The sequence below is a fragment of the Ochotona curzoniae genome, unplaced genomic scaffold, assembly GCF_017591425.1.
Source record: "Ochotona curzoniae isolate NIBS_2020 unplaced genomic scaffold, NIBS_Ocur_1.0 contig_2754, whole genome shotgun sequence".
NCBI classification, from domain to species: Eukaryota; Metazoa; Chordata; class Mammalia; order Lagomorpha; family Ochotonidae; genus Ochotona; species Ochotona curzoniae.
The window spans coordinates 246,248-269,680 of NW_024465582.1; the positions used below are offsets into that span (position 1 = coordinate 246,248).

The following is a 23,433-nucleotide window of genomic DNA, read 5'->3' on the forward strand; positions in this document are numbered from 1 at the left end:
AAGCCGCCCGCCCCGTCCCGCTCTGCCGCTGGCCCGCCGCGGGCACCGAGCGCTTCCGGGTCAGGGGGCGGTGCTACGTGCGCGGCAGATTCGAAGTGCGGGTGGGGTCACGGTTTGAGGCGGGGGTGAAGACGGTGGGGTCAGCGCAGCTCCCGGAGGGATCCCCACCTCACCCGGAGGGTCCCCGCTGCTCCCGGAGGGGTATCCTCTCTTCCTGTCGGGGTCCCCACTGCTCCTGGCCTTGTACTCTGTGCTCTGGGCCGCGTCCTCACTGCTCCCGGCGGGGAGCCACCGGCCAGGTACCCTCTGCTCCGGCACACCATGGATGAGGCCGTGGGCGACCTGAAGCAGGCATTGCCCTGCGTGACGGAAGTGCCCACGGTCCATGTGGAGGTGCTCCAGCGTGGCGGCAGGTGAGATGTCTGGCCAAAGCAGGCCTTACCCTGTGGGAGGACCCGGCCCCCACTCCAGGTGACCCCTGAGGGAGGACCCCCACCCCAGGTGACCCCTGAGGGAATCGCCCCCACCCCAGGTGACCCCTGAGGGACTCGCCCCCACCCCAGGTGACCCCTGAGGGACTCGCCCCCACCCCAGGTGACCCCTGAGGGACTCGCCCCCACCCCAGGTGATCTGAGGATCCTGGGCCCACCTGATCCAAGTGGACCCCCAGTTTGGCCCTCGCTGGAAGTCCCTCCGTCTGCCATGACTGGAGGCACATTGGGTGCAGGAAGGCCCAGAATTGGGCCGAGCGTGAGGCTGCTTTGGTTGCTGATCCCTAGGAACTTCACCTTTTAAAGTCAGCAGCCTTCTCCCAGTCTATGAGCTGGGGCTGGGAAGTGACAAGGCAGAGGTGCCAGCAGATCAGGCAGGCCTTCTCTGAGCATTTACAGAGGGACAAGCAGCCAGACCACATGGAGGAAGACGCCTCGTTGCGCACTGGACAGTTGGTTTCTGCATGCAGTTGTGTGTGCATGGTCTGTCAGCTGCGCACAGCTGTACCAAACCACCGCACTGGGGAGCCCCAGAGGGCCCCGGAGGGATGGCTGTGGTCGCTCAGTCTGCTGGAACTGCACAGAGTTGTCATGACAGATACAGTCAGGAAGCAAAAGGAAGGTGATGACACCCTGAATGCCAAGCTCTGTATTAGGCGCACAGGGGCAGACCCTTGTCACCCTCCCTCACTGCAGAGTGAGAGTGCTGGCTAGGTACTGCACTAACCACTTGGAACACCTTGCCTCCTCTTCATAGTGACCCCACTGGACAGGAGGCCTTGGGGTGATGGAGCAGCTTCCCAGGGCCACAGCAGAGGTGGCTGCACGTGGCTCCCCAGCTGGCCCTCTTGACTGCAGCACTTTCTTTGGTGTGTTCTCAAGTTTGGAAAACATGTAACTTAAAAAAATCTTATTTTTCAATATAAATGTTGACATGTGTTTGTGTTTTCTTAGTACGGCAAAGAAAGAAGACATAAAGCTGAGTGTCAGAAAATTACTCAACAGACATAATATTGTGTTTGGTGATTACAAGTGGACTGAGTTCGATGATCCCTTTCTGAGCAGAAATGTACAATCTGTGGCTATTGTTGACACAGACTTGAAGGGCAAAGACTCCCAGGTAACCCAGTAACTCAGCCTTTGGGAACAGGTGCCCTTAGCTGAGTGCACATTCAGCAGCATCCTGGATCACCACTCCCTTCTGATGCAGGACAGACTGGGGTGGGCATCTGCATCCTGCAGTGGGGGGGTGGCTGAGCACGAGGCATTGGGCCCTCCTGACAGATGGTCATGGTCTCTCGGGCTATAGATGATGCTGTTAAGTTTGTACTAGCAGATGATCCTGCAGTACTGTTACTGTGTGTGAACAGAGATTTGTTAGGTAGTGCCAGCAGTAGGCGATAACTTGGCACCCATCAGATATTGCTTAAGTGCTTGTGACACAGCCACTAAAAGGCATGCTAATGAGAAGATGTCTCCAAGCTGTAGGAAGAGGGCCAAGGCCCAGGTCAGCCGCACCCCTGTGGTGGAGCTGACATGGGAAGAAAGGAATAGGCTGGTCTCAGCAGCTGGAAACACATGTTGACATTCCATAGAATCACTTTCAGTCTGAAATAAACAGTACGCTTCAGCATACACAGGCTTGTCTGATTTCTCCCCTTCTCTACAGCCCATTGATTTGAGTGTGTGTACTGTTGCACTCCACATCTTCCAGCTAAATGAGGATGGCCCCAGCAATGAAAATTTAGAAGAAGAGACAGAAAATATCATCGCAGCAAACCACTGGGTTCTGCCTGCAGGTATGGGGTGCCAAAGGATTGCCGTATCAGGCCACTGATCCCATCTATTCTCTAGGGTTCTAGAAGGTGTATGATTTTTCCTGAAGGGAAAGGTGTATGGAGAAGTGGAACATAGGAATTTCCTGTGTAGGATGGCATTGTTCCTTACAGAAGGTGGCTGGCAGACACTGTCAAAACATCTGTGCCCAGTTGCACCCCTCCTCTTGGTGCCACCCCAAGGGCTCTGCCAGTGTTCCAGCAGATGGAGGCTGGAGGTTGATAAGACCTCATGTCCCAGGAGCTAGACATGGATAGGCTGACAGAGTCCATCTGCTGGCCCTCAGCGTGACTCCTGAGGACTCTGCTTGATGGCGAGGTGTAGAAGCCATCTTCTTTATTTCATTATCATTGGCCAGAAGTCAGATGTTGCCACACGTGTTTTATCCCCTAAATTTCGAGAAGAGCTAATATCTGAAGAAGGGGGCAGTGTGCCTTTCTCTGTAATGAGGTTCTCAGCCCACCATAAGCAGTGTGGGCAAGCGGCTCAGGGAAGAACCAGGGCATGGTCACAGCCACTTTCCTCAAGTGCAGTCTGTTTCTCTCACAGCTGAATTCCATGGGCTCTGGGACAGCCTGGTCTATGATGTGGAGGTCAAGTCACATGTGAGTCCTGCTTTTCCCCAGATGCGTGACCCACGGAGTATGGGAATCCTGGACGTGTGTCCTGTGGGATGGCCTAGAGTAGACCTGCTCGCAGAGCTCCCAGAGAGCACTGCAAAGACTCTCGCTCTTCACAGCGGCAGAAGGAGCTAAGTGGGTGGGGTCAGGAGGGGTCGGCGGGCCTTCCGCCTTGTCCTCTTCACACCAGGGGCCATGATGCTGGACACGGAACCCTTGCTGTTGTCCAAGACGAGGTCACAAGCCTGCCCCAAGTGCTCCCACTTAGAAGAGAGCATCCCTGTTCCCTCGTGGTCCCAATGATCATGGGCGTTTGAATGGAAGTGATGGTTTTGTTCTCTTATATCTGAAGTAGTCCTAGCCCAGATGGCCCTGTCCTTCCAGGTGCCTCAGCAGTAGGGCCTGTGTAGGTGTCTGCGCCTTCTCCCTGAGGGGCCCCAGCTGCTACATTGACCTGCGCCTGCTTTCCTTCTGTCAGCTCCTGGATTACGTGACGACAACCTTACTCTTCTCAGACAAGAATGTGGACAGCAACCTGATCTCCTGGAACCGGGTGGTGCTGCTGCATGGTAATGCCTGCAGGCTTCCTCGGACACAGGCAGTGCTGAGTTGGGGCTTTTGCAGGGCTGCCCGTCTGGGAGACCTGTCCAGCCTGTGACACCTGAGTGTGCCTGTAGACTTCCTTGGCCGCTAACGGTGGTTGTAACTCTACATTATCCAACTTTTCCAAATGCTTTTCCTCATTTGTCTGGTGCTTCTCTGTAATATCCTCAGCACTTCACCTTCTGAGTAGTAAATTGCAAAATCCACATTTTAGAAAAAATTCTATCTTGCTCGTCTCAAAATAAAATGCCGGTGAGCTTTTCTCCCTGTCACTGTGTGGGAAGCTCACGAGGAAGTGCCCCCGAGGTTGGCACTCAGAGCAATCTGCTTCTGTGCCACTGAAGAGTGTGTGAGCAGCAGGGAGTCAGGCTGCCGACTGGGGTCACAGATCCCATGTCAGCACACCTGTTGCAAGTCCCAGTTACTTGGCTTTCCATTCGGCTTCTGGCTGCCGTGCCTGGGAGGCTGCAATGGTCGTCCAAGTTGCCTTCTGTGTGAGTGACCCAGATAGATTTCTTGGTTGCTGCTCTCTGTCTGGCCTAGCCTGGCGCAGTGAGTGGGGAAGTACATGGGTGGATGCAAGATGGAACTCTCTCCATGTGCATCACTCTATTCAAAAAAGAAACAGGCAGCTCTCAGAGAAAAGCTTAAATAGCAGATATCCCCTATTAGCAGGACGAGTATGGATCAGCAGGGGTTTTTTTTTTTTGTTTGTTTGTTTGTTTGTTTGTTTAAGATTTTTTTTTTAATTGGAAAGGTCGATCAGATTTACAGAGAAAAGGAGAGGAAGATCTTCCATCCACTCCCCACGTGGCCACAGTAGCTGGAGCCAAGCTGATCTAAAGCCAGGAACCAGAAGCTTCTTCTGGGTCTCCCATGTGGGTGCAGGGTCCCAAGGCTTTGGGCCATCCTTGACTGCTTTTGTAGGTCATAGGCAGGGAGTTGGACAGGAAGTGGAACAGCCAGCACATGAACTGGTGCCCATATGGGATCCCAATGATCGCAGAGTGAGGCTTTAATCCCTGAGCCATTGTGCCAGGCCCAGCAGTTGTTTTAATTAATAAGATGTGTGACTGTGGGGTGGACATTGGGCCCAGCAGTTTGGATACTTACCTCTATTGGAGCACCTTGGTTGAGATCCTAGCTCCAGCTTCCTGCTGTTGGGCACCCTGGGAGACAGCAGAGGACAGCTCGGATACCTGGCTGTGCTGCACCAAGGAAATCTGCATGTGAGTTCTGAGATCTTGGCTTCAACCTGACTACCCTTGGCTGTTGCAGGCGTTTAGGAAGTAAACCAGCTGGTGGAGGCCTCCTGCTTCTCTTTCTGTCTCTGCCTCATATATAGTTTTTTAAAATTGAATATTTGTTTGCATGTATCAGCTTTTCTTTTTTTTTTTTTAATTTTTAGCCCAGCGCAGTGGCCTAGCGGCTAAAGTCCTCACCTTGCATGCACCAGGATCCCATAGGTGCTGGTTCTAATCCCAGCAGAGCCACTTCCCATCCAGCTCCCTGCTTGTGGCCTGGGAAAGCAGTCGAGGAAGGCTCAAAGCCTTGGGACCCTGCAAGCGCGTGGGAGACCTGGAAGAAGCTCCTGGCTCCTGGCTTCGGATCAGCACTGGCCGTTGTGGTCACTTGGGGAGTGAATCATCGGATGGAAGATATTCCTCTCTGTCTCTCCTCCTCTCTGTGTATCTGACTTTCTAATAGAAATAGATAATTAATTTTTAAATTTTAATACTTATTTATTTTGAAAGAGGGAGATTTTCCATCCACTGGCTCACTCCCTAAGTGGCTGCAATGGCTGGGACTGGGTAAGGATGAAGCCAGGAGCCAGGAGCTTCGTGCAGGTATCCCATGTGGATGGCAGGCCCATGGACATTTAGGCCTCCATCTGTGCCTGTCTGAGGCCAGTAGGAGGGACTGGATCAAAAGTGAAGCAGCTGGGACGTGAACCAGTTCCCAGATGGGATGCCAGCAATGTAGGTGGCAGCTTGGCTTGCTAATGCCACAACTCAGGCCCCTCATGAATTTTTTTTTTTTAGATTGATTTTATTTTTATTGGAAAGGTGGGTATACAGAGAGGAGAGACAGAGAGGAAAATCTTCCATCCAATGAGTCACTCCCCAAGTGAGCGCAACAGCCAATGCTATGCTGATCCCGAAGCCAGAAGCCTCCTCCGGGCCTCCCACGCGGGTGCAGGGTTCCAAAGCTTTGGGCTGTCCTCGACTGCTTTCCCGGGCCACAGGCAGGGAGCTGGATGGGAAGTGGGTCTGCAGGGATTAGAACCAGCGCCCATATGGGATCCCGGGCGTGCAAAGCGAGGACCTTAACCACTACGCCATTGTGCCGGGCCCCACTTCATGAATTTTTAAAATAACAAGTTTGTATTTAGAATCAGTTACATGTTCCTTCTTCAACTATTGGAAACACTTGCAGAAAATCAGAGTTGAACCTGTCTTATGTTTTCTGCTAAGTTGCACTCACTTTCCCATGGTCACGTCAGTTCTATGGGCATTGCCCTTCTGTAGGACATGGGACAGGGACAAGTCCAGGAGGAACTCTCCTGAGTCATCAGTGAGCACTGAACAGGGCTGGGAGCAGCTGTGCTGTGCCAGGGCCAAGACCAGAAGCAAGCCAAGTGGAGCCCAGGCTTGTTGGAGGAGGAGAGGACCTGACGTATGTCCCTGATGGCTCCAGCTGCCAACAGACTGTGGATGAGCAGGCTGTCATTTATATTTGGCAGATAATGCAAACATGTTAGGAAATTGCTGCCGTGCTGACTTGGAAACATGTTCACTGCGTCTCATTGCAGGCCCTCCGGGAACTGGAAAAACCTCCTTGTGCAAAGCCTTAGCCCAGAAATTGACCATTCGACTGTCAAGCAGGTGACTTGCCATGTGCTGCTGCAGGGATGGGACTTGTAGTGCAGAAAACCACTTAAAACCATCTTCCATGGATACAGGGCTCCCACCCATCTGGGTCAGCCTGAAGCTCGGCATATAGTGTCGTCCTAAGCTGCTTTGGGACTCATCTTCTCGCCCCATGTAGTCCGGCCCAGAGAATGGTCTGTGCATACTTGAGAAGATGCCCAGCTTCCCTGCTGGCTCTGGGCCAGTGAGGTCTGTCCCAGGGTCGTCTGTCTCTTGGGGTTTAGTTTGCATCACGTTTGGAACGTTGTTGGTCGTTGTCCCTATGACTCATCTCCTTGTTCTTCCTTTTCCCAGAGCATCTGTCTCCAGGTTGGACTGCCTGGTACCATCCCATGGCCAGGTCGCTGTGTTCCCCGCTGGGTAGGGTTATTATCTGCAGGGTCTGCTGAGTTCTGCCCCAGGAGGTCTCAAGATTGCTGGTGCACGGTCCTTCCTTGTGTGCCTTGGGAGCAGCTGCTCTGCCATTCCCATCAGCCAGCTACTTTGTTGGCTTTCTGAGTCTCTGGTGGGCTGCCGGACCCTGGTATCTACCCTCATATTTCCGCATGCCTGGATGCTGAGCCTTGTAGTTCGAGCTTTCTCATGTGCCTTAGACAGTTGGTTCTGGTTGTGCTTCAGTCCTGCCATGTGGTGGGCCTTCTCAAGGTTTGTTTAGCAAAGTGTCTGGGTGCCCTCGGCCATGAGCCCACAGCTGAGCTCTTCCCGGGTGCCCACTCCTAATGCAGTCGCCAACATGGGCTCTGTGTGTTCTTCCCCTCTCAGACTGCTCCAGCATCTCCAGCCACCCCAAGGCTGCAGGCCTCCCCTCACTTCTACAACTCATGGTCCCCATCTGCCATGCTGTCCACCAGCTCACTAAGGGCTATTTCCCTGTTAGAGATAGAAAGCCAGTCTGATACATGCCGTTCCAGTAGCTCTGTGTCCCTTCCCTTCCTTGGACTCTATCTGGTTTTACACAGGGCACTGCTGGTTTCCAGTCCTTCAGTTAGTAGCCCTTATCTTGACAAAACGAATCTGTTTTAAAGATGTCCAAAGGCAATTCCTAAACCTGTAATGGGAGAGATGGCCTTTTGAGAGAGAGAATTATCTCCAATACAGGAACCAATTCTTCCTGTTAGGGCACCACCTTGACTATCAACCCTTGTTCAGGTTGTCTTCCTGCCCCTGCCCTGGCTCAGTGGGTTGGCAGGCGGTCTTTGTCTCCTTTGTACATGGGGTGTCTGGGTGTGTAGGAAGCCCTCTGGCAGACTCAGTCTCCCTGCTAGTGCCTCATTGCTGTTTGACTTTGGCCTGAAGTGAGCAACCCACTGCCTGCGCTGGACCGAAGTCGTATGCCAAGTCCTGAGCGTCCCAGGCCCCAGGCTCTGGGCTGGACATGTATGCTTCAGGGTCTTGTCCATTCCTGCATTTTGTTTTGCTTGCTGTGTTAGTCCTGTAATGATTGGTAAATGTGGAAATAGAAAATAAAAGCAGGTTAAAATGGAGGTTTTTACTCTAATTCAAGTACGATTATGGAAGAACTTAGTCTGCTATGATCTGGGCCTATTTTATTGTGTCCTGTTAGCTTTTCACCATTATAGAGCTAATGTGTGAGGTCCCTTGGCCATCAGTGACTATGGTTCCAGCATGCTGGGCAGTGATTGTCTGTGCTGGGTGGTGGTCAGCGTGCTGGGCAATGGTCAGTGTGCTGGGCAATTTGGTGTGTTGCGTGGTCATCAGTGTACTGGTCAGTTGCTAGTGTGCTAGGCAGTTGTTACTGTGCTGTGTGGTGGTTAGCATGCTACATTGTGGTCAGTGTGCTGTGGTACCAGTGTGCTGCATGGTGGTCATGATGCTGGGCAGTGTTCAGTACATTGTGGTGCAAGCGTGCTGTGTGGTGGTCAGCATGCTGAGTGGTGGTCAGCGGTCAGCATGCTGTGTGGTTGTCAGCGTGCTGGGCAGTGGTTAGTGTATTGTGATACCAGTGTGCTGGGTGCTGGCCAGTGTACTGAGCAGTCGTCAGCCTGCTGGGTGATCTTGAGTGTTCTGGTGGTCAAACAGTGCTGTATTCAAGCAGCTCAGGGGCTGCCTCTTGGGATGCACAGCAATGGTTGTGAAGTAATTTTCTTGGCTTGTTTTGTTTTCTAGGTACCGGTATGGTCAGTTAATTGAAATAAATAGCCACAGCCTCTTTTCCAAGTGGTTTTCTGAAGTAAGTATTAAATGTTAATTCTGATCATCTCAATTGCCAGCTATGTAGTTGAAAACATGATTGTCAGACAGAAAAATGTGGTATGTGTAAGACAGACAGATGCCGGTACATATAAGACGGACAAACATGCGTGTAAGACAGACAAACATGCATGTCAGGTGGATACACATGCATGTCAGATGTGTGTCAGACGGACAAATACATGTGTCAGGCGGGCAGACACTTCCCAGAAGCTGCAGGAGAGGAAGATGGAGCTACCTGTGAGTTACTGAGGGACTCCTGACTGGGCCTGAGTGCAGCCTCCCTAGGTCCTATCCCTCATCCTCGGCAGACCAAGACACTGCAACCCTTAGCCTCCACACGTCCACGCTACTGTGCTCAGGAGACTGAGGGCATGGGACAGGGTTTCATCGCAGTGCCCCTTGCCTCCAAAGGAATCTGCCCAGGACCTGACATCTGTGAGCCTACTAGTGAGTGTGCACAAGCACATGTGGACAGGAGCCCTGGGAGGCCGACACGTGGCCAGTTCACACCATGGGTGTCCATCAGTCCATTGATGAGTATGGACAGGAGCCGTGGGAGGACGGCACGCTGCCATTTTGCACTGTGACTCATCTTGTGCTAGTCAATGAGGTCAGCCACAGGGTGGATTTGAGGAGGGTAGGCACTGGCCCAATCCTAGGACTGGCTAATGAAGTGAAGAGGGGAGTTGGAACTGGCCTCTGGGCTCTCCCACCCCCTCCTCAGGTCTGGGGTGTCCCCATCAGACGGTGGGCTTGGGGACTCGGGATGCATGTGTTTATTGTGAGTCTATGCTGATGGGTCATTCCAGAGTGGCAAACTGGTCACAAGGATGTTCCAGAAGATCCAGGACTTGATTGATGACAAAGAAGCTCTGGTGTTCGTGCTGATTGATGAGGTGGGTGCTGGCTGAGCCACCTCCTGTTAGTGACACTGCAGAACCAACCCCTCATGCTTTCTGGGCATGCCTGGTGCCTGCTGACACATCCATTTGGTTTCCCCCAGTGTCTCCTGGCATTGAACTCTGGGTGACAGGTTTGCAGTCTTCATTCACTACTCATGGGGGGGTTGCTGCCCATGGTGGGTCACTGCGCACAGCAGAGTCACTGCCCATGGTTGGGGGTGACTCACTGCTCATGGGCGAGGGTCGCTCACTGCCCACAGTGGAGATCACAGCCCATGAGGGTGTTACTGCCCACAGTGGCATCACTCACTGCCTATGAGGGGGTCACTCCCCATAGGGGGGTCACTCACTGCCCACGGGAGCTCCACTCACTGCCCAGAGGGCTCACTCACTGTCCATGGGGCCTGATGCTGTCCTCCCTGGCCATGACTATCCCGCAGGTGGAGAGCCTTACCGCTGCCCGCAATGCCTGTAGGGCAGGTACTGAGCCCTCAGATGCCATCCGCGTGGTCAACGCTGTCCTAACCCAGATTGATCAGATTAAAAGGTAACGCTGACGTGCAGGTCTTCATGTGTGGGTGAAAGAGAACTTCTAAATGACATGAGAGGTGACAGGCCTGGGTTTTACCTCCCATCCCTTTAAGAGTTAGAAAGATCTTCCAGCTGCTGGTTCACTCCCAAATGGCCAAGTTGAAGCCAGAAACCAGGAACTTCTAGGTTTTCCACGTGAGTGCAGAGGCCCAGGGACCTGGCCATCCTCCACTGCTTTTTCAGGCCATAACTAGGGAGTTGGATGAGAAGTAGACCAACAAGGACACAAACCAACACTCATGTGGGACAGTAGGGCCACAAACAGCAACTTTACCCACTGTGCCAGCCTCCTTCCTAGCTTCTGTTGCTTTCCCTACCCCCTGCTTTGCATGAGCGCTCAGGTTGGTCTGCGTGGAACTTTCCATAGAATGTCACCCCAGCCCTGTCCCCCACCTTGCCCCTGGCCTCTCTGTGTGCCCTTCCTTGTGGCACTGCTTGCTGTGGTTGTGGGGGTCCCCATCACAGGCGTACACATGCATCTGTGACTGCACGCAGGATGTACTGGGCTGCTTGTTTTGCAGGTTCCCTGTCCCCTCCCATTGCCTCACCACCCACCAGCTGTTATGTCACAGGATGGACACTGACTTCCTCCTTCTCATGAGGCTGATGTGGGTTGATACGAGCAGGGAGGGGCAGCTGCCTCTCTCACCTTTTCTGCCTCCCATGTCCAGGCACAGGACGACCTGCCTTCCCCACTGGCCTGTCCAGCCTGTACCATATGGAGTGACTCACAAAGTCAGCCCCTGGGTCGTGGGTCCCAGCTCTGCTGCCCTGTGCTACCCCTTCCCCCTCCCCATGTGTCAGTGCTGGACTAAGAGCCTGTAGCTCACCTACCCGCCTCCCCCTGCCACCCTCTCCTGGACTAAGAGCCTGTAGCTCACCTACCCGCCTCCCCCTGCCACCCTCTCCTGGACTAAGAGCCTGTAGCTCACTGACCTGCCTCCCCCGCCACCCTCTCCTGGACTAAGAGCCTGTAGCTCACTGACCTGCCTCCCCCGCCACCCTCTCCTGGACTAAGAGCCTGTAGCTCACTGACCTACCTCCCCCTGCCACCCTCTCCTGGACTAGGAGCCTGTAGCTCACTGAACTGCCAACTCTGCTGCCCCTGCCAAGAGCCCCAGACTCACCTGCCACTACCACCTGTGTGGCTCACCCCTGTTCCACAAAGGGGCTCCTGGCATTTGCCAGAGTTTAGTGGCAGCTGATTCTACATGGAGCTCCCGGCTACAGAGCTGTGCCTCCACCCAGGCCCTGCCAGCTGGCATTGCTGCACCCAGCTAGAGCCCTACTCCTACTCTGTACTGCTCCCATGGGTCCAGGCATAGTGAACAGACCAGGCACTGGAGAGAGAGGCACACAGCAAATATGAGCTGAGAAAGCAGCAGAGCAGCCCAGACCTGAGAAGAGCCTGCTTGGGCCAGTCATGTTGAATTAGGAGGGTCAGTGGGAATTCAGAGGCCACTACCTGTAGGCCCACATCAGGACATGGTGGCTGGCTTGGTGACATGGGCTGCCTCCTGCTACCCCACTCGTCATAGAGGCACTGGGTGATGGGGGGCTTGCTTCCTGGTCCCACAGGCACTCCAACGTGGTGATCCTGACCACTTCCAACATCACTGAGAAGATCGACGTGGCCTTTGTGGACAGGGCCGACATCAAGCAGTACATCGGGCCCCCCTCGGCAGCTGCCATCTTTAAAATCTACCTCTCCTGCTTGGAAGAGCTTATGAAGGTACCTTCCTCACTGTGGCTCTTTGGCATGAAAGTTAGAATAAGCTCATCGGGTCATAGTCTGGGCATTGGCCCAGTTTCCTGAAAAGTATAGGCTGAGCTGAAAGCTGACCTTGACCCCACTGGCTTGTTATCTTGGCTCTTGCATCCTTACTAGAGACCCCGAGGTGTGAGAGGTGTGGGAGGTAAGGAAGGTGAGTGGATCATGGACATTTCACCTGCCAGGGAGATCATGTTCCTGACTGAGCATGGCCTTTGGGAATGACTGTCCACTCTAGCTAGATTTCCTGAGGGAGGAAGCAGTGGAGACCTGGCTCCCAGGAAATATCCACTGTTGTCTCGGGGTTCCGAGCTGGGATCCAGCCCACCCAGGCTGTCCTCAATGGAAGGCTATAGTTCATGGGCCTGTCCTCTAGCTTAGTGTCATGGCCATGACCATCAGACTGTTGTCTGAAGGTGACAGCTCCCTGGCCAGCGCGGTCCAGAGCCATCTGCCAGGCAAGGTGTTCCCGACTCCTGTTCATGGTACTGTAAGCAGCTAATACCCACGGGGCCAGACCCACCATGTACTCCTTGCTGAAGACCAACCACTACAAGTGTTGAGCTGTTGAACCTGGTGTCACGGGGACTTGGGCAGTGTCCAAGCCCTCCAGTGTCATAGTAAACGCAGTGGCTGCTAAGATGGCTTTGTCCCCTCCATGGCTCTGCCTGATCCCACGGGGCATGATCACGGGGTCATCATGCTGGGACAGTATCTGTGGTTCCACTGAGGCCTTCCAAGGGTCAACACTGGGCTGGGTTGCCCATCCAAGGGTGGCTGTGTGTGTGGCCTGCCTGGTGTGTGTGTGCACAGCATGCTGGGATGGCGTGTGTGAATACCAGCATGTAGCAGAGAACAGCTAAGCATGTGGCTTGCCTTGTGTCTGCGTGTAAGATGGTCCGTGCCCAAACTGTGTACTGTGTGTCCCTTTTGCTGACAAGCCCTGTCACCTGACCCGTTCTGACTGCCACCCTGTGTCTCCCCAGTGTCAGATCATATACCCGCGCCAGCAGCTCCTGACGCTCCGAGAGCTGGAGATGATCGGCTTCATTGAAAACAACGTGTCCAAGCTCAGCCTGCTTCTGAGTGAAATTTCAAGGTACCCAGAGCCTCATTTTTGTGAGCGGCGGTGTCCTTCACTGAGGACAGGCAGGGCTGTGGATACAGCAGAGAGCTGAGCACACATGTACACATGCCTCCCCCAGGACAGGTGACAAGCATGCTGGGCCTTCTGTGAAAGCAAGAGATACAACCTAGCCATTCAAGGAAGGTAGAGCCATGACAAAAGTTGGGTTAGACTGGCAGAGAGCTCATCTGGAGGTGGACACCGTAGGGCACGTGACACAGGCCTCACCACGTGTGGCTCAGCTGGAGGTGGGTACTGCAGGACACATGACAGAGGGCTTACCACATGTGTCAAATGCAGCAGAGGGCAGAGCCCTGAACCTGTTCAGAAATGTGTGTGTTCTGAAGGAAGGGATGACATAAAGAATTAAATATGTTTTTGTGCTCTCTTCAGAAGCACATATACTAAGAATTAAGTACATTTTCCTCTTTTTTAAAAAATCTTTGAGAAAGCAGGTGAGCCAGCTCCCATCTTCTTGTTGACCGCACCCCAAATGCCCACAGGGCCAGTTCTGGGGTAGAGCAGGTCCCATGTGGGTATCCCAAACAGTCACTGAGGCCAGGTGATGTGCTGGGGTCAGAGGACAAAGAGGAGGAAACAGCAGGCGCTGCAAGGGAGGGAGAAGCTGTGGGCCAGGTGGGGCTGGGTGCCGAGGGGCATTTCCGAAGCTGATGTCCCCGTCCTGCTGTCTCATCCAGAAAGAGCGAGGGCCTCAGTGGCCGGGTCCTGAGGAAGCTGCCCTTCCTGGCTCATGCACTGTACGTCCAGGTGAGTCCAGCCTGGCTGCTGGCCTGCGGTTCCCACCCTCACCCCCAAGCCACAGATCTTGTCCTTGCATTGAGTCTGGGCACTTGTATTGCCATGGGCCCTGCTGGGGATGTGGCTCTTGGGGTCGTTGGATAGCAGAACCAGGCTGTGTCCACTGTGGCTTCTCTGCAGCCTCTTCAGCAGATATGGCTACAAGGACACAGTCTGGGATCATATCCTCTCCTGCTCCTTACCCTGCCTGATGGTCCCCGGGAGCTGGGTGGGGGGTCTATGAGAGACAAAATGCATCTTGCATAGTTTGTTCCCACAGTGATAGGCTGTGCTGTACAACGCTGGTGACGCGGGTGCTGGGACTGAGTGGAAGTTGTGGGGATGCAGAACCTGGGGTGGGTCATTGGGAAGACTGGGTGGGCTGATTGAGAGGTCTGAGTCTGTCCTCGGCATGTCTTCCCCCACTCACATGCTCCCTCTCAGCAGGGGTCAGGGAGCCCATCCCTCAGACAACTGGTCACCTTCTGTCTGCAGAGCTGATAGAGTCCATCCCTTGGGTGGTAGTTTTGCCTTCTGTGAAGCACAGGACACATCTGTGCCTGTGTGGGTGGAGCTGCATCAGGCTCGTAGGGCCTCCTGGTGCTGTCCACTGCTACACAGTCATGCCATGAGCCGGGCACCCCTAGTGATGGCATGTGCTCTACAGGCCCCTACTGTCACCATCGAGGGCTTCCTGCAGGCTCTGTCTCTAGCAGTGGACAAGCAATTTGAAGAGAGAAAGAAGCTTTCGGCATACGTGTAAGCTAGGATCCTACTGGCAGCTTCAGTGGAGCAACACACCTTGGAGAGACATGGCTTTGCTGCCCAGTGTCCCTTCAGGGTCATGGCCTTGCTACCACCACTGCCCACCCCCACACCTCCGGAACCTGCCCTCCCCTGTAGAGGTTGGACTGGCAGGTGGTGTTTACGATTACACACCACAAGACCACCAACCCGTCACTTTCACTCATCAGGACTCATCCTGATTCCATTTGTCTCTGGAAAGAAGCAACGGAATGCTAGATAACAAGATCGGTTTTTGTTAATGAAGCTTAATATAGGTATTATGGACAAGAGAGAAGCATGATTCTGCCCAAAGTCCACGAGAAATCGTGGCATTTTCAGATCAGACATTTGTCAAACCAGAAGCCAAAGCTGCTTTGTGCCGGTGTCGAGTGTGCAGATGTCCTGGGTACCGTGTTGCCATGCCTCAGGACGGTCAACGAGTGGGTGTGTATGCAGAATGTGCTATATCCTTGAGGCCAGGAGAGCTCATTGCCACTGATGTTTCCACAGCATCATGACAGGCCCCACCTTAGCACAGTAAGACATGCGTGTCAGCTCTGGTTTTGGGTGTTAAAACTGCTGTGTTTTGCTGAAATAAATTCATATTAATGTTTTGTACACAAAGTCCACTTTTTAAATAGTGTATTACTGCTTTTGTAGAACTGCTTAAATATTAGAATGTTTTTAGAACTTATTTTGATTCTAAGTTTCTCTTTCAAATTTATTTGCTGGAAATTTCCTTCTGTCACTTGATTCACATCTGTCTTGTGCTCTGCCGGCTCCACAGGGCATGGCACAGCCATGGCTGGTGGCCTTGGTGGGAGGGACAAGTGCCCAGCTAGGCCATCTGCTCCTGGCTTAGCTGTTCCCATGAACAATGCAGCCAGCCTTGGATTTCCTGGAGACCTGTGTGGGGAGTCCACCAAAGGACAGGGATCCAGTTCCTCCCGGTCAGAGCTGTTCAAGGATTTTCCATCATATACGTGTCCCTAGTGGGAGTCCGTCCCCTACACACCTGTCCCTAGGAGCAGCCCATTCCCTCACACACCTGTCCCCAGGAATAGCCCTGTCCCCCACATGCAGCAGCCTCATTCCCCACATGATGTTCGCAGGGACAGCCCTGTCCCCCTCATCCGTCCCCACAAGTAGCCGCACCCCCCCACATGCCTGTTCCCAGGAGCAGCCCCATACCTCACACGCCTGCCCCTGGGGGTAGCCCCTTCTCCCACATGCCTGTTCCCAAGGGGAGCATCCGCATTTAAAAAGCCAGCAGGACCTTGTTGATATCTGGCAAGGCCATTGCACAGTGGTTATAGAAGCAATCTTTGTCATTATTTTGGGCCTGGATATTCTTAATGATCAGAGGGAGGTGAGGGAACCAGGATGGCTTGCAGCATGGTTGACCAGCTGACTGAAGAGCAGATTGCAGAATTCATAGGAGCTTTTTCACTTTTTGTCAAGGATTGGGATGGCATCCTAACAAAGCAACTGGTATGGGGTCCCTTGGGCAGAACCCCGCAGAAGCAGAGTTGCAGGACGTGGTTAATGAAGTGGATGCTCTTGGTAATGGCAGTTGACTTTCCTGGATTTCTGACAATGATGGCAAGAAAAGTGAAAGACACAGACAGTGAGGAAGGAATCAGAGCAGCTAAGGGCAATAATGGCTTTATTAGTGCTACAGAGCTTTGCCATGTGAGGACAAACTTGGGAGAGAAGTTGGCAAATGAGGAGGTTGATGAAATTACCAGGGAAGCAGATAGCAATGGTGATGCTCGTGTAAACAAGGAAGTTTGTACAAATGATAACAGCAAAGTAAAGGCACTGAACAGGTGTTAAATGTCTTGTACAAAATTGTTTATTTGCCTTTTCTTTGTAACTTATCTGTAAAAGGTTTCCCCATGCTGTCAAAAAATGTATGCATTATACTGATTAGGACTTCATTCCTCCATGTTTTCTTTCCTTATCTTGCTGTCATTGTCCTGAAACCTTATTTTAGAAATTGATCATGTTGGGCCCAGCACAATAGCCTAGTGGCTAAAGTCCTCGCCTTGCACATGCCAGGATCCCATATGGGCATTGCTTTGTGTCCCAGCAGCCCCACTTCCCATCCAGCTCCCTGCTTGTGGCCTGGGAAAGCAGTTGAGGACAGCCCAGAGCCTCAGGACCCTGCACCCGTGTGGGAGACCTGGAAGAAGCTCCTGGCTTCAGATCAGCTCAGCCCTGGCCATTACAGCCACTTGGGGAATGAACCAGCCAACAGAAGATCTTCCTCTCTGTTTCTCCTCCCTGTATATCTGACTTTCCAATAAAAAAATAAAGACATTAATCGTGTTGCATGTGGCTTACTCTGGATATATCTAAGCCCTTCTGCACATCTGAACTTTGATGGAGTTGATCAAATGAGGGAACATCTGAGTTATGCATTAAGTGGTTTTCTTGAGGAACTGTTAGCTTATTGTTGAAGTGTGGAGTTGTAACTGTGTGGACTATGGGCAGTCAACAGAATATATTTACAAGTTACACTGTTGCAAAACGGGTGTATTGTGCAGGTACTCTTACATTATGTTCCTGTTCCAGAAGCATTTTCTTTTATTGTTAACTTGTTTTTTTTAAACTTTGTTTAGCCACTGAAGGAAAATCTGCTTATGGCACAATTTGCCTCAAATCCATAGCAAGTTGCAGATTTGTCTTCCAATAAAAAAAATTACATTCGGGCCCGGCGCGGTGGCGCAAGTGGTTAAAGGTCCTCACCTTGCCGCCCGGGATCCCATATGGGCGCCGGTTCTAATCCCGGCAGCCCCGCTTCCCTTCCAGCTCCCTGCCTGTGGCCCGGGAAAGCAGTCGAGGACGGCCCAAAGCTTTGGGAACCTGCACCCGCGTGGGAGACCCGGAAGAGGCTCCTGGCTTCGGATCGGCATAGTATCGGCCCGTTGCGCTTACTTGGGGAGTGAATCATCGGACGGAAGATCTTCCTCTCTGTCTCTCCTCTCTGTATATCTGCCTTTCCAATGAAAAAATAATAAAAATAAATCTTTAAAAAAAAAAAAAAATTACATTCACCAGGCCCGGCTATAGCCTAGAGACTAAAGTCCTCACCTTGAATGCACGGGGATCCCATATGGGCACCGGTTCTAATCCTAGCAGCTCCATTTCCCATCCAGCTCCCTGCTAGTGGCATGGGGAAGCAGTCGAGGAAGGCCCAAAGCCTTGGGACCCTGCACCCGTGTGGGAGACCTGAAAGAGCTCCGGGATCCTGGCTTCGGATCGGCACAGCACCGGCCGTTGTGCTCACTTAGGGAGTGAATCATCAGACGGAAGATCTTCCTCTATGTCTCTCCTCCTCTCTGTATATCTGACTTTATAATGAAAATAAAAAATAAATCTTTAAAACAAAATTACATTCGCCCATCCAAAAAAATGGGGGCAGTGCCACGGTATACAAGGCTAGCCCTGTGCCTATAGTGTTGGCATCATATATGGGTACCACTTCTAGTCTCAGCTGCTCCATTTCCAATCCAACTCCATGTTTATGGTCTGGGAAAGGATCCTTGGGCCCTGTATCCACAATGGAAGCTCAGAAAGACTCCTGGGTTCCAATCACCTCAGCTCCAGCCCTTTTGGCCATTTGGGGAGTGAACCAGCAAACGAAAGATCTCTCTCTCTGTAGGTGTGTGTCTTCTCTCTGCAACTCTGCCTTTTAAATAGAAATAAATCTTTGAAAAAAAATCACTTTTGATAAAAGAATCCTGAAAAAGGAAAGCAAGAACATGACCCGTGACTGTGAGGGATGGTCCACATGCAGCACTGGAGAGGCCGAGCACTGAGGGGCAGAGGCGGGACTCACTCGGCTCAGCCCTCCTGCCACAACACAGGTCCAGACCTTGTTCCAGACCAGCCTTCCTGCTGTTAGAGATGTTCCTCCCTGTCCACTGCCACCCAAAGTGACCTCCCACCACTGCTGGCAGCATGTCGTGTGCGAGCACTACCATCACCTGAGAGTAATGCCTGCTCACTGGCGCTCAGTGCACCACAGGAATACAAAGAAGTCAGCACAAACATGGCACACCACTGGGCTGCCAACAGTCACCCTGAAACAGAAAGGAGAGCTCCAGAGCCAAGCTGACCTTCCGGATGGGATAGGGAAGAGGTGGTGCCCAGGCTGCCAAGGTGCTGGGGGGAGCCCCAGGACCATGGGGCTGGTGATGATTACCATGGTAACTGGAGAAGGGCGGAGTTTGACTCCAACCAAATCTGGAACAGATGGCAGAATTCTGGCCGGCCCCTCAGGCAGTGAGACCACCATTACACCAATGAGGGGCACAGACCCATAGCCCCTCACCAATAAGGGCCAAGGTGACCCCCATCTCGGCTTCCGTGTCAAGGAGAGTTTGAAAAGCCCCTTTCCTGTCCCTTCCCTGCTCTTCTTCCTCTGCAGCCCACTCCTTCACGTCTGTTTTTCTGCTGCCTGGGGAAGGGAAGCCCGTGACCGTGGTTCCCTGAAATAAAGGCCATCTAAGTTGTTTTCATATATTTGGCTGAGTTACTCCTCCCCTGGTGGTGGGTGAATCTAACAGCTGGCAGCTCAGCAGGCAGGTTTCCAAGGGCCATGGCTTGTGGAGGTAAGCAGCAGTGCGTGCCTGGCAGTTCAGAAGTCTTCACATTAGAAAGCAAGACCTGTTCAAACTGTCCCAAACTAAGAAAGGTGGCACCTCACTTTAGAAAAGCTCAAAGCCATGCATGCTCATGGTGGAAAACCTAGGAACCATAGGAGACCATGGAGAAAATCTGCTGCTGTCCGTACCTGGCGGTTGGTCTCAGCCTGGCTCACTTGAGTAACCTAAGGAACCTCTGTGTTGACGAGTCAGAGAGAGAGCACCTCGGCTAGTTCACCCTCAGATGCCCACAGTGGCAAGGGCAGGGCCGGGCTGCAGCTCCATCCAGTCTCCACAGGGTCAGCAGGACCCAACCACTGCATCTCCCCAGTGTGTTTTGGCAGGGAGCTGAGTCCTGCCTGGCGGAGACCAGAACTCACCCCGCATCCCTCATGAACATCCCTACCACATTATCCTGGGTCTGGCCCTGTCCATCTCTGTGGCAACCCCAACAATAGAAAATGGCAGTAGTCAAGCTGGACCCCCTAACACATTCTGACGTGTCCCTAACTTGACCCTTGTCACAACCTCAAGTCTAGGGGAGTCCCTTGCAAGGGTGAGAATATATCTCAAGAAAACATTCCAGGGTGGGGATGAGATCCTGCTTTTGTCTGGCAGAGCCTCGGATAGTCACACTGACACAGGCCTCCCGGAGAACCAGAGGATGATGGAGATACAGAAACACAGTCAACACTTTGGTTTCCCCTGGTGGCGCCTGGCAGTTGAGTTGCAGGTGGTAGACCTTCCCCTTCCCCTTATTAGCATGCAGCTTCAAAGTTTCCCCTGACAACCCAGGCCAAAACACAGCTCTCTGGTGCAGTTATCATCTTTGCGGTTCAGACCTTGTGAGTTCTCTTGCATCCAGTAAGACTCCAAGAGTGACTCTGGGAGGAAAGAGTGCCCAAACTTGAGAAGACAGTTCCCCTTTTGTCACACTGTGCCAGTGTTAGCCTCATTGATTGGATAGCCTTTGGGCCCAACTTCAATGGCAACTTAGTTGATTGGATAGTTTTTCATGCCAGTGTGAGCTTGGAGCCTTCTGACAGCGGTACCTGCTCAGGTAGCTCCCCTCTTCCACTTGCAGTGGTATAGGACAGTCTGCCGGCCGGTGAAAAAAGCCTCCTGAACTTCTATGAGTCTGCATCTGACTCATTTTGGGGATAGAAATGATCAACTCAAAACGGGCTCAAGTTCAGCCCTGCTTGGGAACTGAACAGCTCCACTGTGTTCCACAGGGACAGCCTGACCGGTACCCTCTACCACAGAAAATATGGAGATACCCAGGGCCAGCCCGGCACCCGAGGCAGGCGTGGCAGAAGGGGCATCACCAGGAAGAGCTGACCAAGAGGCTGAGTGTCTGTGGTCCCTGGATGGTCCCAGTGGCAAGGCTCCCCACCATCTCACGAGGAGAAGCCAGGCTCCGGGCCTTATATGAGGGTTCCTGGCCCAGCTGGCACCTCAGGTGGTCAGGATTCACCCAGCCTGCAAGACCCTAGGGTCTCATTTTTGGTCATCTGCTGATTCCAAAGTCCCAAACAAAACAAGCACCTGCTCGGAACCCTGGGCAAGGGCACCCTTGCCACCCCCACAGGTGTGGCCAAGTCAGGTGACAGCAGCATGGTGCTTGGTGTCCCCCACATTCCTTTATCCTCACAGCCCATCTGGTAGCAGCCATGATTATGCCCATTACCAGGATGAAAGGGGCAGGGCCTGCCCAGTACCTCCAGACTGACCAGCCTGGGTGGGGCCTGCACTGCTATGCCAGGAGCAGCCTGGGAACTGGGAGCCCTGTCTTCCAGGCCCCCTGGGCCTGAAAGATGGCCCCACACTCCAGGACCTTCGATTCCCCTGCCTGGCGTCCCCCAAGAGGGAATGGGGCCCTCCTAGGACTGGCCACATCAGGCCCAGCTGTTACTTTGCTGAGTCAGGGGACCCTCTTGGCTCCAGGGCCGTCCAGACAGGGTGGACCTTCCCTCTCATGGCTTCCTGGGATGCCCTGGGGTGGACACGCCCACATGCTCAATTGTGCATATACCTGCATTTCTCCATACGCCTTGTGCCCTACTGAGTGGGCATCTGGGGCTATACCCCACCTGGCTACCTGGGTCCAGCATCACTAGCCTCTGGGTTTGCTCACGCCATGGCTGGGGCTGTCTAATTCTGTGCAAGGCAGGAAGCCAGCACTTAGCCGTGGCCCTGAGGACAAAGTGAGGATAGCAACACAGAGCCTACCGGGCAGTCACTCGAACCTGAACTTGGTCAGGAGGCCTGAGGCAGGGCTGGGTCCAGGGTCCAGTGCTCCAGGCATTCTGCCACTTTGGGAACACCTTTTCTGACCCTGGTTCCCCATGAGAGACAGAGAATAGTATGTTCAGAGCCACGGGTGAAGGTCAGTGGGAGAAAAGGACTCTTGGCCCTGAAGCCCAGCCTGGCAGCTGATCACAGCTGGGCAATGCCAAGCTGTCTCACCCTCACCCTGGGCATCGGCCAAGTGCTCCCCCATTGTGACTGTTAGAGAAGTGAGGGGAAGAGGCCAGAGCGCAGCCTTTCAACCTCCTCATGTCAGCCCTAACATTGGGCCATGTGACTAGGAGCCAGGAGCCCCACGTGGGGCCAGTGCTGTCAAAACCATGGCACACTATCTGGTCACTGTTTGGATGTCAGGACCCAGGTCCAGAAGGGCTTTGTGGAGACTTGGCAGTAGGATCGGGATCCCCAGACCCAGGCCCAGCACCTGAGACTCCAGCTTCCGTGTCTGGTGGTCTCAAGTGTTAAGCCTTCTCAACACCCCTGGGGATAACCCCAAATAGTCCTCTCCCACAATCTGCTTGCTCAACAATCAAACTGCTCCCACATCTGGGAGGGGCTCAGCCAGTGCCAAACGTGGGGTGCAGGAGGTTGGAGAGCAGTCACTCGTCCCCCTGCCCTACCCTGCTGGGGGCATGTAGAGGGTGACCGAGGTTGGCTCAGATGTGTCACCACCTGCTTCTTGGCAGGAAGACCCTTCACAGGTCACAGCGGGGACCCTTGGGTCTCAGGGGCTAGAGACGGGTGGCTTCCTTGACAGGGGATGTCACTGGTTTTGTTGGGCTTCACCATGGTGGGGGCATGAACAGTAGAAGAGAACCCAGCTGGGGTGCACAGGTGCTGGGAGCAGGTCTTCCTAGAGTTACCTCATCCTGCATGAGTGCTGGACAGCTGGTACACGCAGGCAGGTGGGGCTCTGTCCTGCAAAGCTCACCTAACATTAACATCATACACAGATGAGACCTACCGGGTTGGTGGGAGCCAGGAGAGGCCTACTAGAGGCAGCAAAAGTGGGCCCAGCTTGAGGCTGGGTGCCAGGAGGTAGGTGTTCACACCTGAGCAGGCATCAGCCAGGCAGAGTCTGTTCTGTATAGTGCTCTGCCTCTCAGCCCCATGGCCACCTGAGGTCCATCAGGACCGGTAGTACGAATGGCCTGTAGGCTTCAGGCAACTGGGTCCCCCATGTGGGCCTCTGCTAGCGTCAGGAGCCAGGGGTGGATCACTGGCCTGGGTAGGCCCTAGGCCTGGCAGCGCCTGGCCAAGCTGTGGCCTAGGGCTAGAGTTAGGTGTGGTCACCATGTATGTGTGGAGGGATAGAGGGACATCAAAGGACAGGAGCCCAGAGGAGGGTTCTTAGGGAGCAGTCACAGACCTGGGGTACCTGAAGGTTTCTAGGAGCGGTGGCAGTTGGATGAGACCTGGATGCCCCCACTCCTGGAGGAGGGCATGCGACCCAAAGGTCCCTGACTGTGACCCCTGCCCGGGGAATGGGGTGCCTCTGAGGATGTGGGCATGGATATCAGGGTGATCTGGGTGGCCCTGCCCAGTGGGGTCTTGGCTTCCATCTGGCTGTTTGCCTACAGCTACCAAGTGCATGATAACTCCCAGAGATGAGCTGGGGCTGGGAATGAGGCTCCCTGTGCCTTTGAAAGGGTGCACTCCTTCCACCTGTGGGGCAGTGGCCCTGAGCTGCTCCAGGAGGTGGCAGCTCTGACGTGGCCTGATGGGAGTGGGAGTTGGGGGTTGCCCCCAGGCACTGCCTCTAGCTGCTGCTGCGGCCCTTGCTTTGCCAGCTGTTGTTTCCCA

General features: G+C 53.6%; 1 protein-coding gene and 1 pseudogene across 1 annotated transcript; both read left to right on the forward strand.

The window, feature by feature from the left end:
- Positions 1–161: 161 nt before the first annotated feature.
- On the forward strand, positions 162–15,255 carry TRIP13 (thyroid hormone receptor interactor 13). The gene is made up of 13 exons (XM_040977634.1): positions 162–413; positions 1,446–1,611; positions 2,161–2,290; positions 2,877–2,932; positions 3,426–3,516; positions 6,363–6,435; positions 8,608–8,671; positions 9,504–9,590; positions 10,037–10,143; positions 11,766–11,919; positions 12,945–13,057; positions 13,783–13,852; positions 14,550–15,255. Exons 1-13 carry the CDS (start codon positions 322–324, stop codon positions 14,643–14,645), a joined length of 1,299 nt encoding a protein of 432 aa, XP_040833568.1. The 5' UTR covers positions 162–321; the 3' UTR covers positions 14,646–15,255.
- An 805-nt stretch (positions 15,256–16,060) lies between these two features.
- Positions 16,061–16,484, forward strand: LOC121154605 (annotated as a pseudogene).
- The last annotated feature ends 6,949 nt before the right edge of the window (positions 16,485–23,433 follow it).